Genomic DNA, 25,419 nt, shown 5'->3' with positions numbered 1-25,419 from the left:
TTAGGGACTTTTTGAAATGATCCATCTATTCTGAACAACAATTTGGAACTGTGCTCCCAAAGCTATTAAATGGTGCGTACCCTTTGACTCTGATATGACAGCTAGATTTTTACCCCAGAGATCAGTTATTAAGAAAAATGTCCCCCATGTACAAGAATATATATATATATGAAAAATATATATTTAAACCCTTACCTTCCATCTTAGAATCAATAGTGTGTATAAGTTAAGGTCTAGGCAATGGGGGTTAAGTGACTTGCCCAAGGTCACCTAGCTAGGAAGTGTCTGAGGTCAAATTTGAACCCAGGACCTGCTATCTCTGGGCCTGATTAAATCCACTGAGCCCCCCAGCTGCCCCCACAAGAATATTTATAACAACTATAAATAAAAACTTCAGAAAATGGAAGAGTGCCTATCAATTAGGGAATGGCTGAATAAATTGTAGTATGTGCATGTGATGGAATTCTGTTTTGGGGTAAGAAATGATGAATAGGATAGTTTCAGAGAAACTGGGAAGGCTTCTATAGATTGATACAGAATGATCTGAACTAGTAGAGCAATTTATGCAACAACAATAAGATAAACTCCTTTGAAAGACATAGAAACTGTTCAACACAATCACTGATCCTAATTTGAGAGGACTTAAGTTGAAACATACTACCCACACTTGATAAGGAGAAGCTGAAATCAGACTAGTGTCTGAGGCTGTTTTTTAGATGTCAACAATATGGGAATTTGTTTTGCTTGACTATACATGTTCGTAACAAGCGTTTTGGTTTTTCTTGCTTTTTCAATTGGTCGTGGGTTGTGGTAGGGAAAGAATGTGAATATGAAAGTAAACTAAAATCTCATTTAGAAAGTTAGAGGATGGCCGATTGGAGCCATATAGGGGTATACCAACCTATCCTTTCTGGTAACAGTTTTAGAATTAATTGTGGTTCCAGAACTGTTTTGGGGTGGCATATATGCATTGTGCCAGGGAAGGCAGCCAGATTGTAGGAAACATGGTTAGGAGAGACACTTAGTAGTTAGAAGAGCCCTTGCCAGGCAGATCACAATAGGTATCACATTGGGAGTTTCAGGACTGAAATGATTGAATTCCCCCTGGTGGAGTCTGCCCTGGAAGTCTTGCAGGAGGACCAAAAATAAGTTGGTGGAATGTGAATTTTAAGGAAGCTCGCTCTTCCCTCTCGCACAGTATTGATTCTAAGAAGGTAAGGGTTTAAAGAAAAACAAGTGTGGGTGTCTAGGACTTTCCTCCGGCTGCCTATTGATACTAAACTCTAGACTAGGTTCTCTTCTTTCCTCTGATAGTGTCACAACTCTGGTCACCTCATGCTAGACTATTGGTGAGTCTCCCTGGGTCTTCTCCATTCCAGTCCATCCTCCACTCAGCTTTTCAAAGGGATCTTCCTAAGTTAGGTCTATTCAATAAATTCCAGTGGCTTCCTATCACCTCTAGGTTCAGGTATAACATCCTGTTTGACTTTCAAAACTCCTTATAACCTCTCCCCTTCCACCCCATTTCTAGTCTTTTTGTACTTTTCCCACCCCTACAAAATCTGCAACCCAGTGATGCTAGCCTCCTTGCTGTTCCTCAATTCAAACACTCCATTTTCTACCACCAGGCATTTTCTCTGGCTGATCGTTATACCTGAAATACTCTTCTTCCTCATTTCTGCTTCCTGGCTTTCTTAATGTGCCAGATAAAATCCCCCCTTCTATATGCAGTCTTTTCCAGTCCCCCTTAATTTTAGTGTTTTCCTCTGTTGATCATTTCCAAACTATACTGGCTATAGCTCATTTGTAAATGGTTATTTGTATGTTGCCTCCCTCATTAGATGGAGAGCTTCTCGAGATCAAGGAATGCCTTTTGGCTTTCTTTGTATCCTCAGTGGTTAGCCCAGTGCCTGGCACATAATGGGGTGCTTAAAACTTGACACAGATAAGTGGGGTGTGTGGGGTCAAGATGGCCGCTTAGAAGTAGCAAAAGTCCAGACCTCTGTTTAAACCCTTCCACACCAATCAAAAACAAAGTGCTTTGAGGGGACAGAAAACCAATTCATAACAACAGGACAGAGCTGGGGGAACCTCCTGCTTGATTCAACATAGAGAAGGCTGAATTCTCAGGTATAAGGAAAAGGTAGAAGGAAGGTCCCAGGACTCCTCCTCCACCTATTGTCCTGAGTGTCTGGGATCTCAGAGAGAGGGCTAGAGCCCAGAGGGAGTGCCTTGCTGCCACAGCTGGAACAGGCTTAGGGAGCTAACCACAGCCCACAGGGAGGCAGCTGGAGGAGAGGCTCAGAGGGGAGGGCACTCTCCATCTTGGACCTTTCCCTTTCTTGAGGTTTTGGCTTCAGGGCACATCCAGCTCTGCAGTTCAGCTCAGCCCAGCTTAATCTAGTCTATCAATAGGGTAGAAAAGAAGCTTTCTGAGAGCAGGGAAACTCAATCTCCAACACCCTTCCCCACTGACCGCTCTGAGAGCCACTGAGAATTCAGCTGACTGGGATCCCAGGGCAAAAGACTGCAACCCTGAGAGAATACTTTGATAACAGGGTCGGAAGCCCAGCTCCCTTCAGCCTCCACACCTTCACCTACACCTTCAGCTTCTGCTGCTATCTGGGGAAGATCTCACCTCAGGGCTTATTAATACTCAATCTGCCTAATCTAGGCAGTCATCAGAGCAGAGAAGAAACCCTTTCAGGACAGAATAGCCCAAACCCACAGATCCAGCAAATAATCAGAGGAGCAAGATTACAGCGATGACAGGGGTAAAGAAGAGAAAAATATGAGTAAACAACAGAAAAAGAAAAAAGAAATTACAATCGATAGCTTCTATCCAAGTAATGAACAAAGAGCAAATGGAATAGAAGAGGACCAAGAAACACCAAGCAAAAATACAGAAACTCCAGAGAATTGGACTCAGGCTTTGGAAGAACTCAAAACACAATTAAAAAAATAAGAGAGGCTGAAGACAATTGGGAAAAGAACTTAAAAAAGCAAATCATCTGGAAACGGAGGCACATGATCTAAAACAAGAAAATAGTATCTTGAAAGCCAGACTTGATCAGCTTGAGAACAAGGCAAAGAAAGTGAAATGTCCTACAAAGAAAAACAGACCAGAAGAAGGATGACCAAAAAGCCAGGGATGAAATTCAGTCTTTAAAAATTGGAATCCAAAAAAAACCAACCCTAGAATCCAACAACTAGAAGCAAATGACTTCACAAGGTAGCAAGAGTCTATAAAACAAAATCAAAAGAATGAAAAAAATTGAGGAAAATAAGAAATACCTCATTGCTAAAACTACAGGCCTGGAAAATAGATGCAGAAGAGACAATTTAAGAATTATTGGACTACCTTGACAAAAGAAAAAGCCTGGACATCATTCTATAGTCCAAGAAAACTGCCCTGACTTTCTTGAATAAAAGGGAAAAGTGGAGATTGAAAGAATCCACAGATTGCTTCCTGTATTTAATCCCCAATTGATAATGCCCAGGAATGTTCAAGAATGCCAAATTCAAGTACTACCAGGTCAAGGAAAAGATACTACAAGCTACTAAGAAGAAACCATTCAGATATCATGGAACCACAGTTAGGATAACACAGGGCCTGGCTGTATCCATACTGAAAGACCAGAAGGCATGGAATATGATATTCCGGAAAGCAAGGGAACTGGGTTTACAACTAAGAATCAACTACCCAGCAAAATTGACTATATTCTTTCAGGAGAAAGTATGATCATTTAATAAAATAGAAGACTTCAAGCATTTATGAAGAAAAGATCTGACTTAAACAGAAAATTTGATGCCTAAACACAGAACTCAAGAGAATCACTGAAAGGTAATTAAGAAAGGGAAAAACAAACCAAAAACTTTTTTAAGGGACCCAATAAGTTCAAATGATTTGTATTCCTATAAGAAAATATATTAGTGACTCTTAAAAATTGTTATTATCATCAGGGTAGCTAGGAGAAGTATACTTGGAGGGAACAGTGACAAACTATATAGGATGAAATGTTAAAAAAATGTATATAAGCTAGGGGTAAAAAAGGAGGATAATATTAGGAGAAATGGGAAAAGAAATAAAATGGAGTAATTTTATATTTCATAAAGAAGCTCGTTGGGGGAGAAGGGGAGGTCAAAAAAAATGAAAAGGTGAAAGAGGTTAGAGACAGTTTCCAAGAAAATTTTAATTATTACAGTGGGAAGGGACAGAAAGGTTCAAAGGGAAGGAAAACCTCCAATTCCAAATTCAATCATCATTATCAACATCGTCAACAATATCCAGGTCATCAACATCATCACCAACATCATCAACAACAGCAACATCATCATCAACAACATTATCATCATCAACAACAGCAACATCATCATCATCATCATCATCATCATCATCAACCTCATCTTCAACAACAGCAACAACATCTTCAACAACATCACCAACAACACCCTTAACATCAACATCATCAATGTCAACATCAACATCTAACTATCCATCTTTTTCTGGCCCAGGAAAGATTTTTGCTGGGTGAACTAACCTAATAGCATGCTGTGCTGAGTACTGAATGAGAATCAAAAGACCTAAACTCTAGGCTTGAGTACCACTATATGTCATGGGGTAAAAAGAAAGCCTTCTTTTTCCTAGACTCAGTTTCCTCATTTATGTATGAATGAAACTTACCTGGACTCTGCATTAAGTTAATCAATTAAATCAAAGAATAAACCAGGTATAAACAGGGAAAAAAAACCCCAACTAGACATAGTCCAATTCTTTCTTACTGCATTGTGGTGCCTTCTGGTTTATACCATGATTATTTGCATTTCCTTATACTTGTTTTTCAGATATGTCTCCTGGTAGATAAAAATAACACGCCTGCCCCCAATTATTATTGTCCTATATTTCTTTTTAAAATAATATTTTCCCTCAACTACATGGAAAATCAATTTTTAAAATTCAACTTTTTATAATTTTGTATTCCAAATTCTCTCCCTCCTTCACACTCTTTCTCCCTCCCACCTCTCCCACATCTCTTCTTTCCCCAAGATGGTAGTCAATCTGATCTATATTTATATTTTTTCCAAATTAATCATTTTTGAGGAAAAGATCTAAAACAAAAAAAAAGAAGCAAAATGGGATATATAGTAAGGTTTGGTTAGCATTCAGATGTCATCAGTTTTTTCTCTGGAGGCAGTTGTCCTTTTTCACCATGAGTTTCTGGTATTGTCTTAGAAAATATTGTATTACTGAGAATAACCAGGTCATTTACAGTTGTTCATCAAAAAATATTGGTGTTACTGTGTACCATGTTCTTCTGGTTCTTCTCACTTTACTTTGCATCAGTTCATGTAAGCCTTTCCAGGTTTTTCCAAACCATTCTGTTCATTGTTTCCTTTAGCACAATTTTATTCTATTACCATCATATACCATAATTCAGCCATTTCCTAAGATTGTTCTATGTTTCTGAATAGACTTCTTCAGTCTTCCACCCTATTTGTAGGCTTATTTGGTGTCTACCATGCCCCTTGCTGTTGCACGAGTGCTAATTTTGTTCCTTATGCTTATTGAATCACATAAATATTTTGAGTTTCTCATGTTATATACAAAGGATGATTAATTGCACTTATTTACAGGTTTGTTTAGGAATTAATTATTTCTAGAAATTTGATAGTCTAAGCACTACTGGAAAGGAATAAATAGTCCTTACTATGTTTCACAATTCCTCATTTTACAGAAGAGGAAACTCAAAACTTAAATGACTTACCAGGAGCACACAGTAAATATTTTGATGACAGCAGAGAATTAGCTTTTAAAATTATTCTATGGACTCTGGGATTTTGGGATAAAGGTATAATTTGCATTTGTATAACACTTCTAGAGTTTGGCAGAAAATACTTAAGCTCCTACAAAACAGAACATTGTGCTAGGTGCAGAGGAATATGAAGCTTTAAAATGGTGCATCTCTGGCCCTCCTGGACTTTACCAGGAGGAAAAGAAACCTCTATGTAATGCAACATTGCATTAAGGAATTTAAAAGAAAATGCTATGAAGTTCATAAAGGTAAGGATTAAAAAAAAATCAATCCTGTTGGACCAGGAAAGGCATTCTCAAGGAGGTAGCATTTGAATTGGATTTTCAAAACTGGACCATAAGTTAGGTAGCTCAGGGGATTAAGAGCCAGGCTTGGAGATGGTTCAAATCTGGCCTCAGACACCTCCTAGCTGTGTGACCCTAGGCAAGTCACTTGACCCCCATTGCCTAGCCATGACCGCTCTTCTGCCTTGGAACCAGTACACAGTATTGAATCTAAGACAGAAGGTCAGGGTTGAAAATAAAAAAAAGGATGGGTAGGAAGTCAGCAGGCAAGGAGAGGCAGTTTACCCAGAAGGGCACCCGGTTCTGTGTGGGTCGGTTCTGTTGGTGGTTTTGGGAGATAGAGGGCAACCAGGAGGATTTGGCCAGAAAAGTAGGAACTTTAACACATGTTGATTGATTCCCTGAAATGGACCTTTCCTTGCAGCAGGAAAGAGCCATTCCTGCTCTTAGCAAGTTACTTTCCTTTTCTTGGTTGCAATATTTTTATCTATAAATTGAAGAAACTGCCCTAGGCAACGAATTAACTCAGCAGGCCCTTATCAGAGTTCTTGCTGGGTGGGAAAGAGTCTTCGAGCTGCAAGACTATTGCTGAGATTTCTTCCCAAGACAGCATTTTGCAATTCTTCAAGATTGAGCTTTGGAAAACAGTGCAGAGGACTTGCCATCACTTATTTCCTGCAGTGACTGAACAAAGCCACTAGATGGAGACATAACAGCAAAAAAGACCCCTCGCCTTACCTTTCCTCTGGCCATCTCCTTGCAGGGTTGATTCATCCTTAGATGAGAGGTCAAAGTCTTTCTGCTGTGTTGGGTCACGCTGGGGTTTTCTACCTTTGCGAAGGAGAGACAGTCGCCTTTGATTGTTGTAATGGAAGCAAGCATTAGGGAACTCGCACAAATCAACCAACCTCTTGTTCAGGATCCAGGGAGTCAAGAAGGGAGTCAAAAGACCCGAGTTCAAGTCCTGACTCTCCCATGGATTAGTCTACTATATACCTTTGGATATAATACCCCTGCTCTTTTGAAAGAGGTAGTAGTCTCAGGAATGAAAGGACTCTTCCAGGGTCATATGGCTAGTGTGAAATCCAGATGGCAGCCTGGTAGTGCAATGGATAGAGTATTTTCTCTCTGGACCTTAGTTTCCTTCTCTGATTCTCTTCTTATTTTTTTTAAGTTGGTATTATTTATCAATGATTTATTTGTTTTCTTTTAAAATATTTTTCCATGGTTACATGATTCATTTTCTTTCCTTCCCCCTTCCTGGAGTTATCAAGCAATTCCACTGAGTTATACATGTTTTATCATTTGATGCCCATTTCCATGTTATTCATTTTTGTAATTTGTAAATATTATTTAATTTAATTTATTATATTATCATATATTATTTTATTTATATGATATTATTTATCATTAGGAACGCGTTGGCACTAACATTTCAGGATGAAACAAAGCCCCAGCAAAAGAGATGAATCCTTTCCCTTTTCCTCTTCCGCTGGCTGTTCCACCCTTCTACAACTCCAGATGCTTCCCCAGAGATCATTACTGTGAATAGAATTCACAGTAATCCGCAAGTCCTGATTAATCACCTTTTCAGGTATATTGTTTATATACAGAGAATGATCCAGCTTCTCCCTGAACCCTTGGGTGCTTCGCCTTTACCTTTGGGGCTCCTTACTTTGTCATCACAATCCTGTTCTGTTTTCTTTAAGAAGGATATAATAGCGCTCTCCTGTCCTTTAGGAGATTATTATGAGAAAAACTTTGTAAAACTGTAAATGTAAATTGCTATTATTATTAAGAATGGTAGAGAGATAATACCTCCTTGGAAGCACCTCTAGGGATGCAGAAGTACCTTAGTTGATAATTGCTATTTTCTTTGAAATCATTGTTGGCCTGTGAAAGATGGCCATGGCTGTTCTCACCCCCCCAATGACCCTGAGCCTGTAGTTAACAATTGTAGTTCTTCTGGTAAGACAGAAGTCTGCCTGACTTTGCCATCTGCCCTGCCACCAAGGCCAAAGCACTGTGGAGCCTTCGCTGTGCCCGCCAGACTCTCTTCTATTGACGTACTTAAAGGTACCCTCCGGGCCTTGCCATCCGCCCTGCTGCTGCACCATGAGGACAATTTTCCTTTTTGATGAATCCTACTTATTAGAATGGGAGCTTTTGGAGAGCAGATACTGTTTGAATTTTCTATTTGTATTCTCAGAGCTTAGTACCAGCTTGAGGAGTAATAGCAGACACATAATAAATGCTTTCCCATTCCATTCCATTTTTCTGGTGAAAGGGGAAGTCGTTATCCCCCTCATCCCCAGCTCTTCACCTCCTGTCCCAACAGCCGTAAACTTCTGGGACGAAGGAGAGAGAAGCCCTGGTAATAAGACAGTTGGGCCTTTATTATCTCGGTCTTGGGCCCGTCCCCCTCCTGGAGATATACAGCTGGGAAGGAAGGCCAGCCTCTTGGCCTCGGAGCCATTCCAGTTCCCAAGACCGTCTGGCTGTTTTATAGCAAACAGCATCTCATACTACAGTTCAACATCCAGCAACCCATGCCCTGGTCCTGCTAATTGGCCAAGCTTTGGATCTACAGCAACGTGATACAGACTGCTCGGGTCCCTTAGAGTCTGGCAAGCTTTGAAAGGGCCCCAAGTGAGCAAAGCAGCTCTCTGGAATCTTGGTAAATGATAGTTCTTATTTCTATTTTAAGGCTTAAAAATGGTTTTTCTCCTAATGCCTCTGCTTTTTTGAAAGAGGGAATAATTTCAGAGAAACGATTCTTCCAAGGTCATATGACATATTGAGATCCACGTGTTACGGTGGATAGAGTGCTGGACCTAGAGGCAGGAAGAACTGGGTTCAAATCCAGCTTCATATATTTACTAGCTGTGTGACCCTGGAAACTCACAACCTCTGTTTGCCTCAGTTCTTCTAATAGGGATGATAATACCTCCCTTGCAGAATTGTTATGAGGATCAGATGAAATAATATTTGTAAAACACTTAGCAGAGTGTCTGACAAAATGGGTGCTTAATAAATACTTATTGCCATCTCTATGCTCCCTACCTGTCACTCAGTTCTTTATTTTTCCTTCCCTCCCCTCCCCCCTTCCCTTCCTCTCCTTTCCTCTCCTTTCCTTTCCTCTCCCTCCCTTCCTTCCTTCCTTCCTTCCTTCCTTCCTTCCTTCCTTCCTTCCTTCCTTCCTTCCTTCCTTCCTTCCTTCCTTCCTTCCTTCCTTCCTTCCTTCCTTCCTTCCTTCCTTCCTTCCTTCCTTCCTTCCTTCCTTCCTTCCTTCCTTCCTTCCTTCCTTCCTTCCTTCCTTCCTTCCTTCCTTCCTTCCTTCCTTCCTTCCTTCCTTCCTTCCTTCCTCCCTCCCTCCCTCCCTCCCTCCCTTTCTCCCTCCCTCCCTCCCTCCCTCCCTCCCTCCCTCCCTCCCTTCCTCTCTCCCTCCCTCCCTCCCTTCCTGCCTTCCTGCCTTCCTGCCTTCCTGCCTTCCTGCCTTCCTCTCTCCCTTCCTCTCTCCCTCCCTCCAACAAATAAACCCTTGCCTCCTTCCTATCTTACAATCAATATTGTGTATTGATTCCAAGGCAGAAGAGCAGCAAGGGCTAGGTCATGGTGGTTAAGTGACTTGTCCAGGATCTCAAAGCTAACAAGTGTCTGAGGTCACATTTGACCCAGTCTTTCTTCATTCTGTTACTTTTCCTCAGTTAATGATGGCTTGTTTGTACATATTTGTTTGTTGTCTCTTCTGTTAGATTAGGAGAACCTCAAGGACAGGGACTGTTTTTTGCCTCTTTTTGTATCTCCAGCACTTAGCCGAGTGCCTGACACATAGTAGGCACTTAATAAATATTTGTTGACTGACCAATTTTGAAAAGGAGACCATGAGGCCATCCCAGGGCTACACTGGCACTTTTGAGACAGTAAAAGAATGAGGAGAGCATCTCCACTGGCCCAAGTCATTCCTCTGGAGGATTTGTGGATGGAGATGGGCAACAAATGGTTAGTATGAGATGGTGTGGCAGCCTTTGAGCCTAATGGAGGAAGTAATCAAAGCCATCTGATTACAAGGAGACATCCAAGATGGCTTGTAGGGCCCCCTGGTGGTGAGGTGTGGTGACGGTGACTTCTCTACAGTCTTAGAAAGCTGGAAGCATTGTAGCAGGATTGGGGAGGACCTGGGCTGTGTGTGTGTGTGTGTGTGTGTGTGTGTGTGTGTGTGTGTGTGTGTGGAGAGAGGGAGAGAGAGAGAAGAGAAAGAAGAGAGAGAGAGAGGGAGAGGGAGATGTTTTGTTCTTGATATCCTATTTTAGGACAGATGTCATGAGGAAGATTTTTTTTATAATGTCAAGACAAAATTTGCATCTTTACAATTTCCACCCATTGTTGCTACCCTAGCTTTGCTCACTGGGGCCAAGCAGAGTTAAGTTGAATCCTTTGTACAAACGGCAGCTATTCAAATTATTGAAGACATTATCAAGGTCTTTGGGCAGCTAAGTGGCAGGGTGATCAGGAAGACCTGAATTCAAATCCAGCCTCAGACATTTACTAGCTGTGTGATCCTAGGCAAGTCACTTCACCCTGTTTCCTCATCTGTCAAATGATTTGGAGAAGGAAATGACAAACCAGTCCAATATCTTTGCTAAGAAAACTCCAAATAGGGTCATAAAGAGCCAGATAAGAAAAGACTAAACAGCAACATGAAGTAATTCACCCCATTGCCTCCCCTTTTCCACTTAAATATTTTATAGTCTGCAGCTGCCTCACTATCTTGAAAAAAAAATATATGTGTATATATATATATATATTCGACAGAGAGAGAGACAGAGAGAGAGAGAGTGGGAGAGAGAGAGACAGAGAGAAGGGGGGGAGAGAGAGAGAGAGAGAGAAAGAGACAAAGAAAGAGAGGGAGGGAGGGAGAGAGAGAGAGAAAGAGACAGAGAAAGAGAGGGAGGGAGGGAGAGAGAGAGAGAGGAGAGAGAGAAAGAGACAGAGAAAGAGAGGGAGGGAGAGAGAGAGAGAGGAGAGAGAGAAAGAGAGCCAGAGAGAGAGAGAGAGAGCCAGAGAGAGACTGGGAGAGAGAGAGGGAGAGAGAGACAGAGAGAAGGGGAGAGAGAGAGAGAGGCAGAGATGCCTAGGATTCTAGCTTGTCACTGTCCTCCCTAATAGATTTTTGGCTAGAGTGATGCCTAGATATGGTTGGTATATAGTAAATGCTTATTGAATGAAATAGGGTATCAGTGTTGACGCTGCTTAGCTCTTCTCTCTTCAGGCTCCCTTCCCTCTCTTCTCCCTCTCCAAAAATGTTTCTCTTTGGAATACTGAGAAAGCTAGACCCTTATGCCCTCCTCTGCTGTCTAACATCCAAGGAAAGGCTGCATTTTAAATGGAGAAGAAAGGTTCTATTTGGTAAAGGCCCGGGGATCAAGAAGTGACTTGTTAAAGGATCATCTGCCACTCTTGTAGTCATTCTTGTTTTCCTTCTGGAACAAATGCTCCTTCCCTTAGAGTTCTGGGAGAAAGTTCCTATCCCACAGATTTCTGGCAAAACTGATTTCCTGGCCTGTACATGTAATTATGAGAACAGCTGACATAATTTGTTAAGGGTTACAAAGGCCTCTCCTACATTATCTCATTTGATCCCCACTACAATCCTGGGAGGTAGGTAATAGGGATGTTATTTCCACTTTATAAATGAAGAAACTGAGGCCCATAAAGTTGAGATGACTTGCTCTAGGCCAGAAAGCTGATTCTTGAGTTCAGGTTTCCTCTAACATCAGTTCTGTGCCCCAGTGATTAGAGATAGAACTCCCACTGCCAGCTTCATCATGTACCATGAGAGAACAAGAAATGAAATTGGGCTAAGGGTTTTCTTTTTTTTTTTTTAACTCTGTAACAGGATTATCTGTAATCCATTCATTGATTTACTGATGTTAAAGAATCACAAGGGCAAGTAGGTGGTGCCATAGTGCCCAGGCTAGGAGAAAGGAAGACTCTTCTTCCTGAGTTCAAATCTAGCCTCAGACACTTCCTAGCTGCACGACCCTGGGCGAATCACTTTACCCTGTTGGCCTTAGTTTCCTCATCTATCCAATGAGCTGGAGAAGGAAATGGACAACCACTCTAGCATCTCTGCCAAGAAAACCCCAAATGGGGTCATGAAGAGGCAAGCAGGACTGAAATGACTCAACAATAACAAGGAGAATGATAGTGCCAGAGCTTCGAGGGACTTTAGGACATAGAATGTCAGAAAAGAGATCTAGTCTAGTCCCTTGCTTTACAACTAGAGACTCAAGGAGTTTATGACTTGACCAAGGTCATGCAGTCAGTAGAGGAGCTGAGCCTTGGATATACATTCTTTGGCCCCCTCTTTCCATGATATCATATTGGATTACTGCTAATTTATTCCATGTGGCCATAGTGCCTATAGGATATTGTCGCAGTTATGGGATGTCAGGGCTAGAAGGGATCTAGAGCTCCTCTAGTACAAATCTGTTTTTTACAGCAAGAGGAAATTGAGGCTTAGGGAGGCTAACTTTTCCCCATCTTCTTCTTGGCTATTCAGCAGTGTGGAACAAAGGCTTTTTGGATCTAATTTTGACATTGGATTGGCTCCTGGACACACGATATTCCCAATTGCTCAACAAGATTTTATGTCCCCATCCTAGGATGAGCTCCATGGTATCTTCCCAGATTTATTATCCTCTTCTTCTCTCCAGAAACAGAAAGCAAGAGAACCGCCGAGTGGCTAATGAGCTCCTCTTTCCCACTGACTTGAGCCTGAGGCTGCTGTAGGTAGGGGAATTGACTCACAAATCTTTGACCCTGATCCATAGTTCCCAACCACCAGATTAAAATTATTTCTTTGTGCCCCAATTGGTCTAACACTCACATGTTCTTGTGACAGGATATGGGATGTGTTAGGCCCAGGACATTCCCTTAATGACTCCCCACTCTTACACGATTCGTTCCTTCATTAATTCAATCTGCAAATATTCAGTAACTGCGTAGGGTGTGCATATGGTGGAAGCAGGCATTGGTGGGGCTATAATTTAGATAAGATATTGACCCAGCTCTGGCCCTTCGGTGATCCTAGGACAAGTCATTTCTCCCTTCTGCCTTTAGATTTCTTTGTTTTAATAATTCATTTGTTTGACACTGAAAAGTCAACCACATCCTTTCCATATGTGATCAGATTTGAACCTCAGGACAGCCTTGGGAGGGAGGTACTACCTTTGTCATTATTCCCATTGTACTAAGGAGGGAAATAAGTGATAGAGATTGGGTGACAAGCCCATAGACACACAGCCAGTATCAGAGATCAGCTCTGGACTCAGATCTTCTCTGACTCCAAGTCCAGATCTCTATTTAATCTGTTACACTTTCCCTCTAAAAATGAGGGGCGTGGGGGCAGCCAGGTAGCTCAGGGGATTTGAAAGTCAGGTCCAAAAGACAGGAGATCCTGGGTTCAAATCTTGTCTCAGATACTTCCCACCTGTGTGACCCTGGGCAAGTCACTTCACCCCCATTGTCTAGCCCTTCCCACTCTTCTGCCTTGGAACCAATACACAGTATTGATTCCAAGATGGAATGTAAGAGTTAAAAAAAATAAAATAAAAATGAGAGGTGTGAACCAAATGGTTGCAGCAAGGCCCTTGTTGATGTGCAGTTCTGCCCATTTTGGTGGGGGAGCCATTACCATAGGGCTTGCCATCCAGTATGGTGATAATGTACCAACCCAGAAAATGATGATATACAACATCGCATGATCAGTGCATTAAAAATATAAAAGAATGGGAAAAGAGATGGGGAGGGACTTAAGGAAGGCTTTGTAGAGGAGGTTGGGCTTTAAAGTATGGACAGAAATTCAACAGGTGAAGGGGGAGAGGACATTATAGGTATAGGGAATAGCATGAGCAGGAAGTGCAGTAACACTGGGGATATTCAGGGTACAGAAAATAGATTCCTAAGGTGGAATGTTTAGTAGATGGAAAAGAGAAATTAGATGAGGCTGCAAAGGGAAGGCAGCACCAGCTTGTGGAGGACCTTCAACATCCAACAAAGAAGGCTGAACAAGGGAAGCATCAGCATATCCCAAACTCAATCAACCAGGGAGAAACCACTGCAATATGGGGGATCCTAAGACCCAGGATATGTCTGCATAAGAAGAACCATGGCTTCCATCCACAGCTACAAACAGCTTCCTTCTTAATCAAGCTGTATTATTAGAAGCATCATGTCTACGGCTAGGAAGGTGGGCATTTGATTGTCCTTTGTATTGGTTGGATCCCATTTGAATTTTCGTTTCTAGAGGCCACCTTTTCCTTGGTCAGTTTCTAGGGACCATCTTTTCCTTGGTCAGCTTCTAGGGAGGACCTCTTCCTTGGTCGGTTTCTGGGGGCCACCTTTTCCTTGGTCACTTTCTGGGGGCCACCTTTTCCTTGGTCAGTTTCTGGGGGCCACCTTTTCCTTGGTCAGTTTCTAGGGGCCACCCTTTCCTTGGTCAGTTTCTAGGGCCACCTTTTCCTTGGTCAGTTTCTAGGGGCCACCTTTTCCTTGGTCAGTTTCTAGGGGCCACCTTTTCCTTGGTCAGTTTCTAGGGGCCACCTTTTCTTTGGTCAGTTTCTAGGGGTCATCTATTCCTTGGTCAGTTTCTAGGGGCCACCTTTTCCTTGGTCAGTTTCTAGGGGCCACCTTTTCTTTGGTCAGTTTCTAGGGGTCATCTATTCCTTGGTCAGTTTCTAGGGGCCACCTTTTCCTTGGTCAGTTTCTAGGGGCCACCTTTTCTTTGGTCAGTTTCTAGGGGTCATCTATTCCTTGGTCAGTTTCTAGGGGCCACCTTTTCCTTGGTCAGTTTCTAGGGGCCACCTTTTCCTTGGTCAGTTTCTAGGAGCCACCTTTTCCTTGGTCAGTTTCTAGGAGCCACCTTTTCCTTGGTCAGTTTCTAGGGGCCACCTTTTCTTTGGTCAGTTTCTAGGGGTCATCTATTCCTTGGTCAGTTTCTAGGGGCCACCTTTTCCTTGGTCAGTTTCTAGGGGTCACCTTTTCCTTGGTCAGTTTCTAGGGGCCACCTTTTCCTTGGTCAGTTTCTAGGAGCCACCTTTTCCTTGGTCAGTTTCTAGGGGTCATCTATTCCTTGGTCAGTTTCTAGGGGTCATCTATTCCTTGGTCAGTTTCTAGGGGTCATCTATTCCTTGGTCAGTTTCTAGGGGCCACCTTTTCTTTGGTCAGTTTCTAGGGGCCACCTTTTCCTTGGTCAGTTTCTAGGGGCCACCTTTTCCTTGGTCAGTTTCTAGGAGCCACCTTTTCCTTGGTCAGTTTCTAGGGGTCATCTATTCCTTGGTCAGTTTCTAAGGGCCACCTTTTCCTTGGTCAGTTTCTAGGGGCCACCTTTTCCTTGGTCAGTTTCTAGGGACCACCCTTTCCTTGGTCAGTTTCCAGAGAAGACATCCAGAATGACAGTGGACCTTGAGATGGTGCTGTGCAAGAATCAGGGAATGGGAGATGTTTAGTTTGGAGAAGAGAAATCTCTGGATAGCATGAGAACTGTCTCTATGTATTCAAAGGGCTGCCATAATGAAGAGAGTATTTCACTAATTCTGCTTGACTTCAGGAGGCAAAACTCGAAGTAATGGGTGGAGATGACAAAGAGATATGTCTGGATCAAAAACTCCATAACAGGAAAAATATTCTAAATTAATTAAATAAAAAATTTCAACTAAAAAAACCAAACCAAACAACTCTGTAACAATGAAAGGGATCCAACAGCAAATTGGTCCTCGTAGAGGAGCCCCCTCCCCTCTCCCATGCCCCTACCACACACAGCGTAAAGCCTGGGTATCTCAGGTGTGAGTTGAATCAGATGGTCACTACGTTCTTCCCACCACTCTGGTATTTGCTGATCTCAGTCTGGAGGCTCATACTTTCCATTGATCCATGGCCCTCCCTCCCATTCCTCACTTCTTGTCATCTCCCATCCCTGCCAAAGTGAGGTCTTTTCTGTCTGGGCCCCGAGTTCCACCCTTTGGTTCCACATCAGAGCATCTCAGAGCTGGAAGTCTTGTCAGGCGCCATTTAGGCCAATTCCTACCTGAAAAAGTCCCAACAAGGAGTCACCAGCCTTTCCTTGAAAGATGTGGAACGAGGGCGAATGTTTGGGCTCTGGAGGCTGCCCAGCCCACTCTGGGAGGGCTCTCATTGTTAGGAGGTTTTTCCAGATGTGCCTCTTGGCAGCTCCCTCCGGTGTTCCTGGTTTAGCTTTCTGGGGCCACAGAGAAGCGAGTCAGATCCTTTTCCTCAGGGCAGCCTTTTGAGCTTGCTTTTTGTACAGCCACCCAAACCCTGAAAGGCTGATCTTCTTCTGGCCTTCCCTGAACGTCTAAAAAACCTCTTTCCTCCAGTCTTTCCCCCCATTACTACTAGCAGCTCTTCTGTCTGGCTCTACCACCCTGAACTCACCGCTATGTAGGGGCCTTTCATTTCCAGTTTCCCCAAGCGGCTACCTTCCCTCTGAGATTCCCCTCCATGGATCCTGGGTATGTTTTCCATGACCACAGCCGGTCAACTCTGTGCTAGACATTGGGCTGGAAAGAAGGGCAGGAAGCAACAGGCGCAGCTCTCAAGGAGCTTATGCTAGTGTCACAGAGGAGATAATGTGTACGAGATGATCAATCGAGGAAAGCATTTAAGGGGGAAGCGAGGAGCACTTCTTGCAGAAGATGGGAATGTAGCAGAGACTTGAAAGAAGCCAGGAGGCAGGGATGAGGAGGTAGAGAATTCGAGGCATGGGGCACCGGAATGGAAAACAGCTAGAACTGAGAGATGACAGATCCACCAGGAGACCATTCTCACTCAATCAAGAATAGGGGGGCACTTCCTAGCTGGGTGACCCTGGGCAAGTCACTTAACCCCCATTGCCTAGTCCTTCCTGCTCTTCTGCCTTGGCACCAATATGCAGTATTGATTCTAAGATGGAAGGTAAAGGTTTAAAGAACCTTAAAAAAAAAAAGAGAATATGGAGGAGATGTAAGGTGTAAGAAAATGAAAGGTAGGAAGGGATCAGGGGATGGAATTTGTTAAGTGAGCATTAAATGACTTCTCTGGGCCATACACTGTGCTCCTTGGGGGGAAGTTGTGTTTTGTTTTGTTTTGTTTTGTTTTTAAATTGGACAGTCTGTCAGAGATAGGAGCCACCAGTTATATCAGAGAATCTCAGAAGCCCAGAGCTGGGTTACGGGGAGACCCTCAGCTACCAGCTAGCTCTACCCATTGCTGAATCTTCTCTGCAACATCCTTAACTAGTGACCATTAGGCTGACCCTCGTCCTGGCCATCCCTCAGGATTTACTCAAGTGTCTCCTCGGGGGCCTCTGTTGCCAAGTGTTCTGGGTCCTGCCCAGCAGTTGCCCACAGGATGAGGATTGAAGCAGTGGGTGAGGGACCATCAGTGACACCCAGTTCACTGTAATGTAATGGGTTAGGTTGGTCAGTCCATCGATAAGCTGCTCCAGTCTATTAGCTTGCATTTTCTTTTGTATCTGTTCTTTTGTTCTTTAGGCCTATGTTTATCCCCATGGAGTATACACTCCTCAAGGGTGGGAAAAGTTCTTTTTGACTTCGTATCCTGAGCAAGTAACACAGTGCCTGGCACAGAACAGTCATTTAATACTCTTTCTTTCTTTCTTTCTTTCTTTCTTTCTTTCTTTCTTTCTTTCTTTCTTTCTTTCTTTCTTTCTTTCTTTCTTTCTTTCTTTCTTTCTTTCTTTCTTTCTTTCTTTCTTTCTTTCTTTCTTTCTTTCTTTCTTTCTTCCTCCCTTCCTCCCTTCCTCCCTTCCTCCCTTCCTCCCTTCCTCCCTTCCTCCCTTCCTCCCTTCCTCCCTTCCTCCCTTCCTCCCTTCCTCCCTTCCTCCCTTCCTCCCTTCCTCCCTTCCTCCCTTCCTCCCTTCCTCCCTTCCTCCCTTCCTCCCTTCCTTCCTTTCCTTCCTTTCCTTCTTTCCCTTCCTTCTTTCCTTCTTTCTTTCTTGCCTGCCTGCCCCCCCCTCTCTCTCTCTCTTTCTCTCTCTCTCTCTTTCTCTCTCTCTCTCTTTCTCTCCCTTCCTCCCTTTCTCTCTTCCTCTCTTTCTCTCCTTTCTCTCCCTCCCTCCCTCCCTTCCTTCCTTCCTTCCTTCCTTCCTTCCTTCCTTCCTTCCTTCCTTCCTTCCTTCCTTCCTTCCTTCCTTCCTTCCTTCCTTCCTTCCTTCCTTCCTTCCTTCCTTCCTTCCTTCCTTCCTTCCTTCCTTCCTTCCTTCCTTCCTTCCTTCCTTCCTTCCTTCCTTCCTCCCTCCCTCCCTCCTGCTCTCCTTCCTTCCTTCCTTCCTTCCTTCCTTCCTTCCTTCCTTCCTTCCTTCCTTCCTTCCTTCCTTCCTTCCTTCCTTCCTTCCTTCCTTCCTTCCTTCCTTCCTTCCTTCCTTCCTTCCTTCCTTCCTTCCTTCCTTCCTTCCTTCCTTCCTTCCTTCCTTCCTCCCTCCCTCCCTCCCTCCCTCCCTCCCTCCCTCCCTCCCTCCCTCCCTCTCTCTCTTTCATGAAAAAAGCACCCTCAAAAATAGATTCAAGGACATGAGATAAATGCCCAGAATTCTACAACCTGTGAGCTCCAGACCTAGGGTTTGCCCCTTGGTTTTTTGACGGGGGTGGGGGTGGGGGGCAGCCCTTGGATGGAAATACCAAGCTGTATCGCTGTCTTTCCTGGGATGAGGTGGATGCTGTGGCCAGGTTGGGCAATGGTCAAGGGGAGGAGGAGGTCCTGGGGTGCTGGGGTGGTGGTGGTATTCTGACCCTGCAGGTGCTGTTTAAAATAGGGAGTCCTTCCGCCGGTTGCCCCATGTCTGCCCCCAACTCCCTCCAGCTCCTGAATACTCGGCTCCTTGTGTCCCAGCCTGTCTCTGAGCTCCTGTTGCCCAGCACTCCCCTCCTTCCCCCCCACCAGAGCTGGCCCTGGGCCTAGGAACAGAGGCTGCCTTTCTCCCGGCCTGAGCAGCAAAGCTGAGCCTCAGGGCCGCCTCTTAACCTGAAGAAGGCTCGGGGTTACTGCTGTTGTTCTTGGCTTCGGTACCCTGGCCCCCTCGGCAAACAGGGAGGCGAGTGTGCACCCAGGGGCCGGGCCCAGGCTGTCTGCCCTGTTTATGTTGGAAAGGCTGGCAGGGGGATTAGCTCAGCTGGGCTGCTAATTGCCTCCAAAGTGGGGCCCAACAAGCTGCCGTGGGCCCGGGTTTGGAGTTGAAGGGGGCTTCTCCCTCCTTGTCGCCGGTGGGCACGCTGCCATTTGGACCTTCGGCCCTGGCCCGGGCTGCGAGGAGTTCCATCCTTCTCCCCCACCCCTAGCAGGTTGGGGGCTCGGGGCCTGGCAGGGGGCTCGGGATGGAGGGGAGCAGCTCATGACGTCATCTCCGTTCTCCGGCCTTGCTCCCTCCGCAGACCCTTCCCCCACGACACTCCTCACCTTAATTCTCCCTGGAGCCAAGCATGTTCTACTTTTACTAGGAGCGGCCCCTTCACCTGTGGCGCCCTCCTTCGTGCCTTCCTCCTCCCTGCACTAGAACAGTAGCTGCTCATCTTCAGATGGACTCGGTTTCCTTATCCTGCAGTTCCTCTCCCAACCCCACAGCCCTTTGTCTCTAGGCTTTCTCCTCCTGGATGCTTTGCCTGGTGGGCTCATGTGCCTTTATTCTGTCTCTGGGATCTGCATTCCAGTTTTTTTCCCATCCCTGTTCTTCATATAGGTTCAGTTATTATTATTATTATTATTTTGTAGTTGTGTCCAACTCTTTGTGACTCCATTTGGGGTTTTCTTGGCAAAGATACTGGAGCGGTTTTGCTATTTCTTTCTACAGACCATTTTTCATGGGGGAAACTGAGGCAAAGAGCATTAAGGGACTTGCCCAGGGTCACACAGGTAGTAAATGTCCAAAGCCAGATTTGAACTCAGGAAGATGAATCATCCTGACTTAGGGCCTGGCACTCAAATACCACCCAGCTGCCCTTTCTATGGCCTTCACATGTTCCCTGTAGATGATATAGTTTCTCTCCAGAGGCAGCTTGGAGGGGTAGATAGAGCATCACAAAGGTCTGAGACTTTCTAGTTCTGGGACCATGGGCAGCTTATTTAACCTTTCCCTAGCCTCAGTTTCCTCATCTGTAAAATAGGGGAGGTGAATGGATGGGCTATTCCAGCTCTGAATTTAAGAGAATTTAATATCATTTCCAGGTCTAAATCGATCCATATTCTTCAGTTTCTCCACATTTCCTTAGTCTCCCAGGTAGTTCTCTTTCCCATCTTCTGTCCCCTCTCATTTTCCTTTGCCTTCTCTATCTTGAATCTCTCCCTTGCTTCTCAGGCTCCCCTTCCTCCTCACCCTCTCTTTTCCCCCCCTCCTTGGTTTGCTCTTTAACATCCTCTAGTTTCTCCCTGGGAGCCCATTCTTCATTTCTTGGCTTCTGCAGGAGAGACGGTGTAGAAATGGAAGAGGATGGGATTTTAGTCTTGGCCCTACCGGGGACGGGGCAGCAAGGTGGAGCATTGGGTCTGGGGTCAGGAAGATCGGAGTCAAAATCTGGCCTTGCACGCTTATTAATCATGTGACTCTGGACTTAACCCACATTTGTCTCAGTTCCTCATCTGTAAAATGGGGACCCGCTGAAGAAGGAAATAACAAACCATTCCAATATCTCTGCCAAGAAAGCCCCATGGACATCTTTACAGGGGAGGGGATTCCTGTTATAGAAGGGTCAAATTAGGTGGCTCTGAAGCTCTCCCAGCTCTGAGATGAAAAAAAGAGAGCTGTAAAAGGGGTATAGTAACTCCTGCTCTGCCTCCCTCTCGGGGTGGGGGGGCTCTCTCTGAGGATAGGTGGGTGAAGCTCCCTAGAATGGTAAGACTTCTCTGAATCCAAGGAGGCCCTGGCTCTTGAGGCAGAGCCAGGCAATAGCCAATAAACATATACTAGCCGATACCTGCAACTGCCAGGCATTGGGCTAAGCTTGGGGTTCATAAGACCTGGGTTCAAATCCGCCTCCATTTCTCAGTGCCTGGTTAAGTCGTACTCTTCCAATACGACCATCCCGCTTCCTATGTGTCAGAACTGGGCCTTGAATCCAAGTTTTGTGATTCTAAAGCCAGTGCTTTTTACTCTCCCATGAATCAATCCAAACGACACCGACCTGGGCCAGGTTCCGTCTTCCTGGTGGTTCTGGAGGTGGGGGAGAGAATTCTGTTCTCCAACACAGGAGATTGCAGCATCCCACATGGCCCTTTTCCACTAAGTGGGCATCTCTCTCCTGGCTGGAGACACCCTACCAGGACCGGGTCTCCGAGGAGTCCTTCAGGACGCTGGTTTGGGAGCTTCCAGCCTTTGCTGGTCCAGTCCAGGCCCAGGTTACTGTTCTGCAGGCCCAGGAGGAGACCCGACAGGACTTTTTTTTTCCCATCGTCTAATGCCCGCTCGCTGTCCCGCCACATTCCCAGAACTGGACAGAGTCACAGCCACACAACCTAGTTAAAGAAATAACCATTTTTATAGTGAACGCCACTACAATGTGTCTGGCTGTTTCCCCTGGAACTGTCAGGTCAGCCCGACAGTTTAGTATAAAAACAAGGTTTGGGGTCCTTACAAGGAGGGCACGGCAGGAGGAGAGCAGCAGCATCCAGCGTCGGGTGCCTCTTCCAGGGGATGGAGCATCCTCATCCTCCCTCCCCTCTCCGCAGGGCAGTTGGGGGTCGCAGGTTCTTTGAATGCCACAAGGAGTTGCTGAGACCGACGGAGGCCACAGCATCCGTGTGTTCTTGGCCCCCGGGGTTGGACATTGGTAGGAGAGGCCCCCACGGGGCCCTCAGAAGTCACTGGAAAATCTGACTGTGTCTTGATTGACGAGGACCAGCTTGCAGAAACGGAGCCAGGGAGAGGGTCACGGTCAGCCTGGGACCCCCCCGGGCCAAGGGCTGGCCTGCCCCCCAGCCACACTGGGGGAGGAAGGCGGCCCAGGGTGCCTCGTCTCCAAACTGGCATCGTGGAGGATGGGACGGGGCACAAAGCGGGTCCGTGATGGGTGGGATGGTGCTGGGGGACAGGAGAAGATACTGCCCTAAGTCAAGCCCATCCCGGAGGTCCCCAGGAAACATGGGCAGCCCCCATTCAGGTGCCATTTCTGTCCTTTCTCCAGCTACGCAGACACAGGGTGGCAGAGCTGCCTGGGGGGGGGGGTTGTGGGCTCCTCCAGGCCTACGCTTGAAGTCCGCTGGCAGAAGCAGCGAGGACGGGCCCAGCTCTGAGGGGAGTCCAGGACTCGGGGGCTAGATGGCCACTAGCCTGGGGGGCGTGTCCGGGGTGCGGTGCCCATTGGCGGACCCCTTCGTCTGAGGGAAGAGAGGTCCCAAACATCCTCTCGGGGCCCACCGTGGGCCACATCCGGCTGCTCCATAAATAAGTCACTCCCTGCCTGCCCCCTGCTCCGCTTCGGGCCGAAGGAGACAACTGAGCGGAGCCAGACAGAGCCGAGGGGGCTCACATGTTGTGGCGACATTGACGCAGATCATATTTCATCCGCATCCTGCACCCGGAGCATCCCTCTGCAGCAGCATCTCCTTCAGCCGGGACGATGAGCAGGAAACTTGGCCCAGGGCCCGAGGCTGCCGACCCTCCCGGAGCAAGCTGGGAAACGTGGGGAGGAAAACCCCAGGGCCCTGGGAAGACTTCCCACGCGTAGCCCAAGCCTGGAGCCCCCGCGCCTAGCATTAGAGGAGGCAGGAGAAGGCTGCGAGCGCGAAGGCCAGGTCTAGAGTCTGCCACCTTTGGGTCTCGGTTTAGTCTTCTGTAAAACGCAGGCAGCCCAAGACCTTCCTGCTCAGCCGTTCTATGTTGGGGGGCTCCTCGCTGTGCAGAGATCTGACACCCGAAGGCCGCTGGGGAGCAGAGCGGGGGGCCTCCGTTCTGGAAAAGGAGCCGAGGGGAGGGACCCAGGTTTGGAAAGTGGTTCTGTTTTTCTGTTTGTTCTCTTTGAAGGTCCATTCATGTCAGACACAGGGCCCTGGGCCTATTGGTGGTGTTCCCAATGGAGTGGATTCTTCTGAGTACCCCCTGCTCTTGCCAGGCAGTCGGGGGAACGATAATAGCCAGGCCCTGCTGTTGTGTCTCCAACGTACTCTAATTCTCTGAAAAATGTTCCTCCTTTCGTCCTCCCCTCCCAGCCCCATGTTCCCTCCTCTGCTCGGCCCCAGGGGATTTAGGACCTGTCCCATGGTTTTTTTGCTCTGTGATGAAGGGTCTTTGCTGACTCATTCCTATCTTCTCTCCCCTGCTGGAAAGGGACACGGAGGGGGGAGAAAAGGGGCCAGACTGGAGGACCCTCGGCAGAGAGACAGATGCTAACAGAGGCGAGAGAGCATCCTGGCTAACTAAGCCTTCGTGCAGTCTTCCCCAAGCTCTCTTGAGTGGAGAGTGGGTGGGCTGCACACATAACCCTCAGGATCCATCTTTCATGCAAACCTTTGTCTCCTAGATTAGGGTTCGAGGGAGTAGCTCGGTCTGTTCTTTGGCTCCCTGCTTGGAAGGGAGGGAGAGGTGCCCATCGCCTCCCTGCCCTCCTTTTCCTCTATAATCTCTGCTTTTCTAGAGCTTTGGGCTCTAGTGGAGAGTTTAGGCCAGAACCCGGTTCTTTCCTTGATGCTGACTCCCTGTGTGACTTTTGGCAAGAGGTCCCTTTTGAGTGGCGAGAGTGGTACCCACCGAGGCTTCCCATCTATTAGAAAAGCACCTCGGAGAGGCTCACGTTCTCTAACGTGCAGATCATGATGTCTCCCTGTGTGAACCTAGGAAAGTGGCTTAAACTTTCTAGGCCTCAGTTTACTCATTTTTAAACTGAGGGGGTTGGGCTAGGTTTCTGAGGTCCCTCCGGTGGGAAGGTTCAGATGGAAGAGGGAGGAGGATGGACCAAGGGCTACTACCAGCTCTGCATTCAGGGTTGACACCCCTGATGTGCCCTCTCCATCTATTGGTGGTATTCCCATTGGGGTAGATTCTTCTGAGGACTGCACTGCTCTTGGCTCCCTCCTTATCTGGGTCAGCAGATCCATGGGGGTTGAGAGGCAGTGTGGTCCGGTGGAGAAATCTCTGGACTTTAAACGTGGACACCTGGCTTTGCCACTTGTGGTGAGACTTGGATGAGTCATTTCCTGTGCCTCAGTTTCCTCCTCTGTAAAAGGAGGGCATCAGACGTGTTGATCTCTAAGGTATCTTCCAGCCCTGGAATACTGTCATTTCAGGGTGTTTATCCGTTATTCCACACTCCAACTGCTCAGCCAAGAGGTTCCTAGCTCTCTGGGCCATCTTGACCCAAGGGGGCCCCTCCAGAGGCCTCTGAGCCAGGAGGGAGGGGAGTGAGCACCACTGTTTTCTGAGAGTGGCCTCCTGAGGGGGTCGGGAGCATTCATTCATCCTGCTCCCAAGGAGAGGGTGCGCTTGGCCACCGTGGCTTTTTGATGTTTCTCCCTGAAAGTCTCTACAATAGTCACCAAAAACACTAGCTCAAGGAGGCTTGCTGGGGTGGGTGGGGGGCTAGATGTCCTTTAGATCAGTTGGTGAGAGGCCCTGCGCCTGGGCCTCTGACCTCTGTAATAAATACTATGAAGACATTAACAAAAATACAACCAGCATCTTTTTTGGGGGGGATTTGGGGGAGAAGTTGTGGCTTTTAAATTATTTTTTCTCCCTCTATTTGCCATCTCTCTGTCCCTGGGGGCGGCCTGGAGAGCCCATCACCGGCAAGTGTGTGTCTCCACCAGCCGGTGGCAGTGGCGGCATTTGACGAAACAACACCAGTGGAATTTGCAGCTGCAGCGCTCCACGACCTCCACCTCGGAGGTGTGGAAGCCCCGGCCACAGCACAGCAGTTCACAGCCGTCGATGGCCTTGGATGTCTTGTTGCACTGGCGGCCCCACGTGCCCAGCACGCCGCTGCGGGCGTCGTGCTCGCAGAAATCCGGGCTTGGCTCCAGGTACACCAGGTCCTCGTCCGTGTGGGGCTTGAACTGCGAGTTCCTGGGCACGAGGGCCTTGGAGGATCCCACCCGCCGCTGCTCCACTTCCGTGGCCCCGTCGAACTTCTCCTTGAGGACGTGGCCCACCTTGCGGAAGGGGGGCATGGCCTTCCAGCAGGTCTTCACCTCGCAGGAGCCTGACACCCCGTGGCATTTGCATTCCACCCGCATGTGGTTCAGGATGGCCTAAGGATGGGGAGGGAAGAGCGAGTCATCCTCGTGATCACGGAAGGGAGAAGTCTGAGGGGAAGTGAGGA

General features: G+C 46.6%; 1 protein-coding gene across 1 annotated transcript in view; it reads right to left on the bottom strand.

The window, feature by feature from the left end:
- Nucleotides 1–21,626: 21,626 nt before the first annotated feature.
- Nucleotides 21,627–25,419, bottom strand: part of WNT4 (Wnt family member 4) — a 62,103-nt gene continuing 58,310 nt past the window's right edge. The window contains exon 5 of the mRNA XM_056795612.1: nucleotides 21,627–25,348. Within this exon, the coding sequence (XP_056651590.1) occupies nucleotides 24,881–25,348 (468 nt within the window). The 3' untranslated portion in view covers nucleotides 21,627–24,880. The remainder of the gene's footprint in view (nucleotides 25,349–25,419) is intronic.

Source organism: Monodelphis domestica, chromosome 4, assembly GCF_027887165.1.
Source record: "Monodelphis domestica isolate mMonDom1 chromosome 4, mMonDom1.pri, whole genome shotgun sequence".
Taxonomy (NCBI): domain Eukaryota; kingdom Metazoa; phylum Chordata; class Mammalia; order Didelphimorphia; family Didelphidae; genus Monodelphis; species Monodelphis domestica.
Note: the sequence above shows the minus strand (reverse complement) of the source record. Positions and strands in the feature narration are given on the sequence as shown.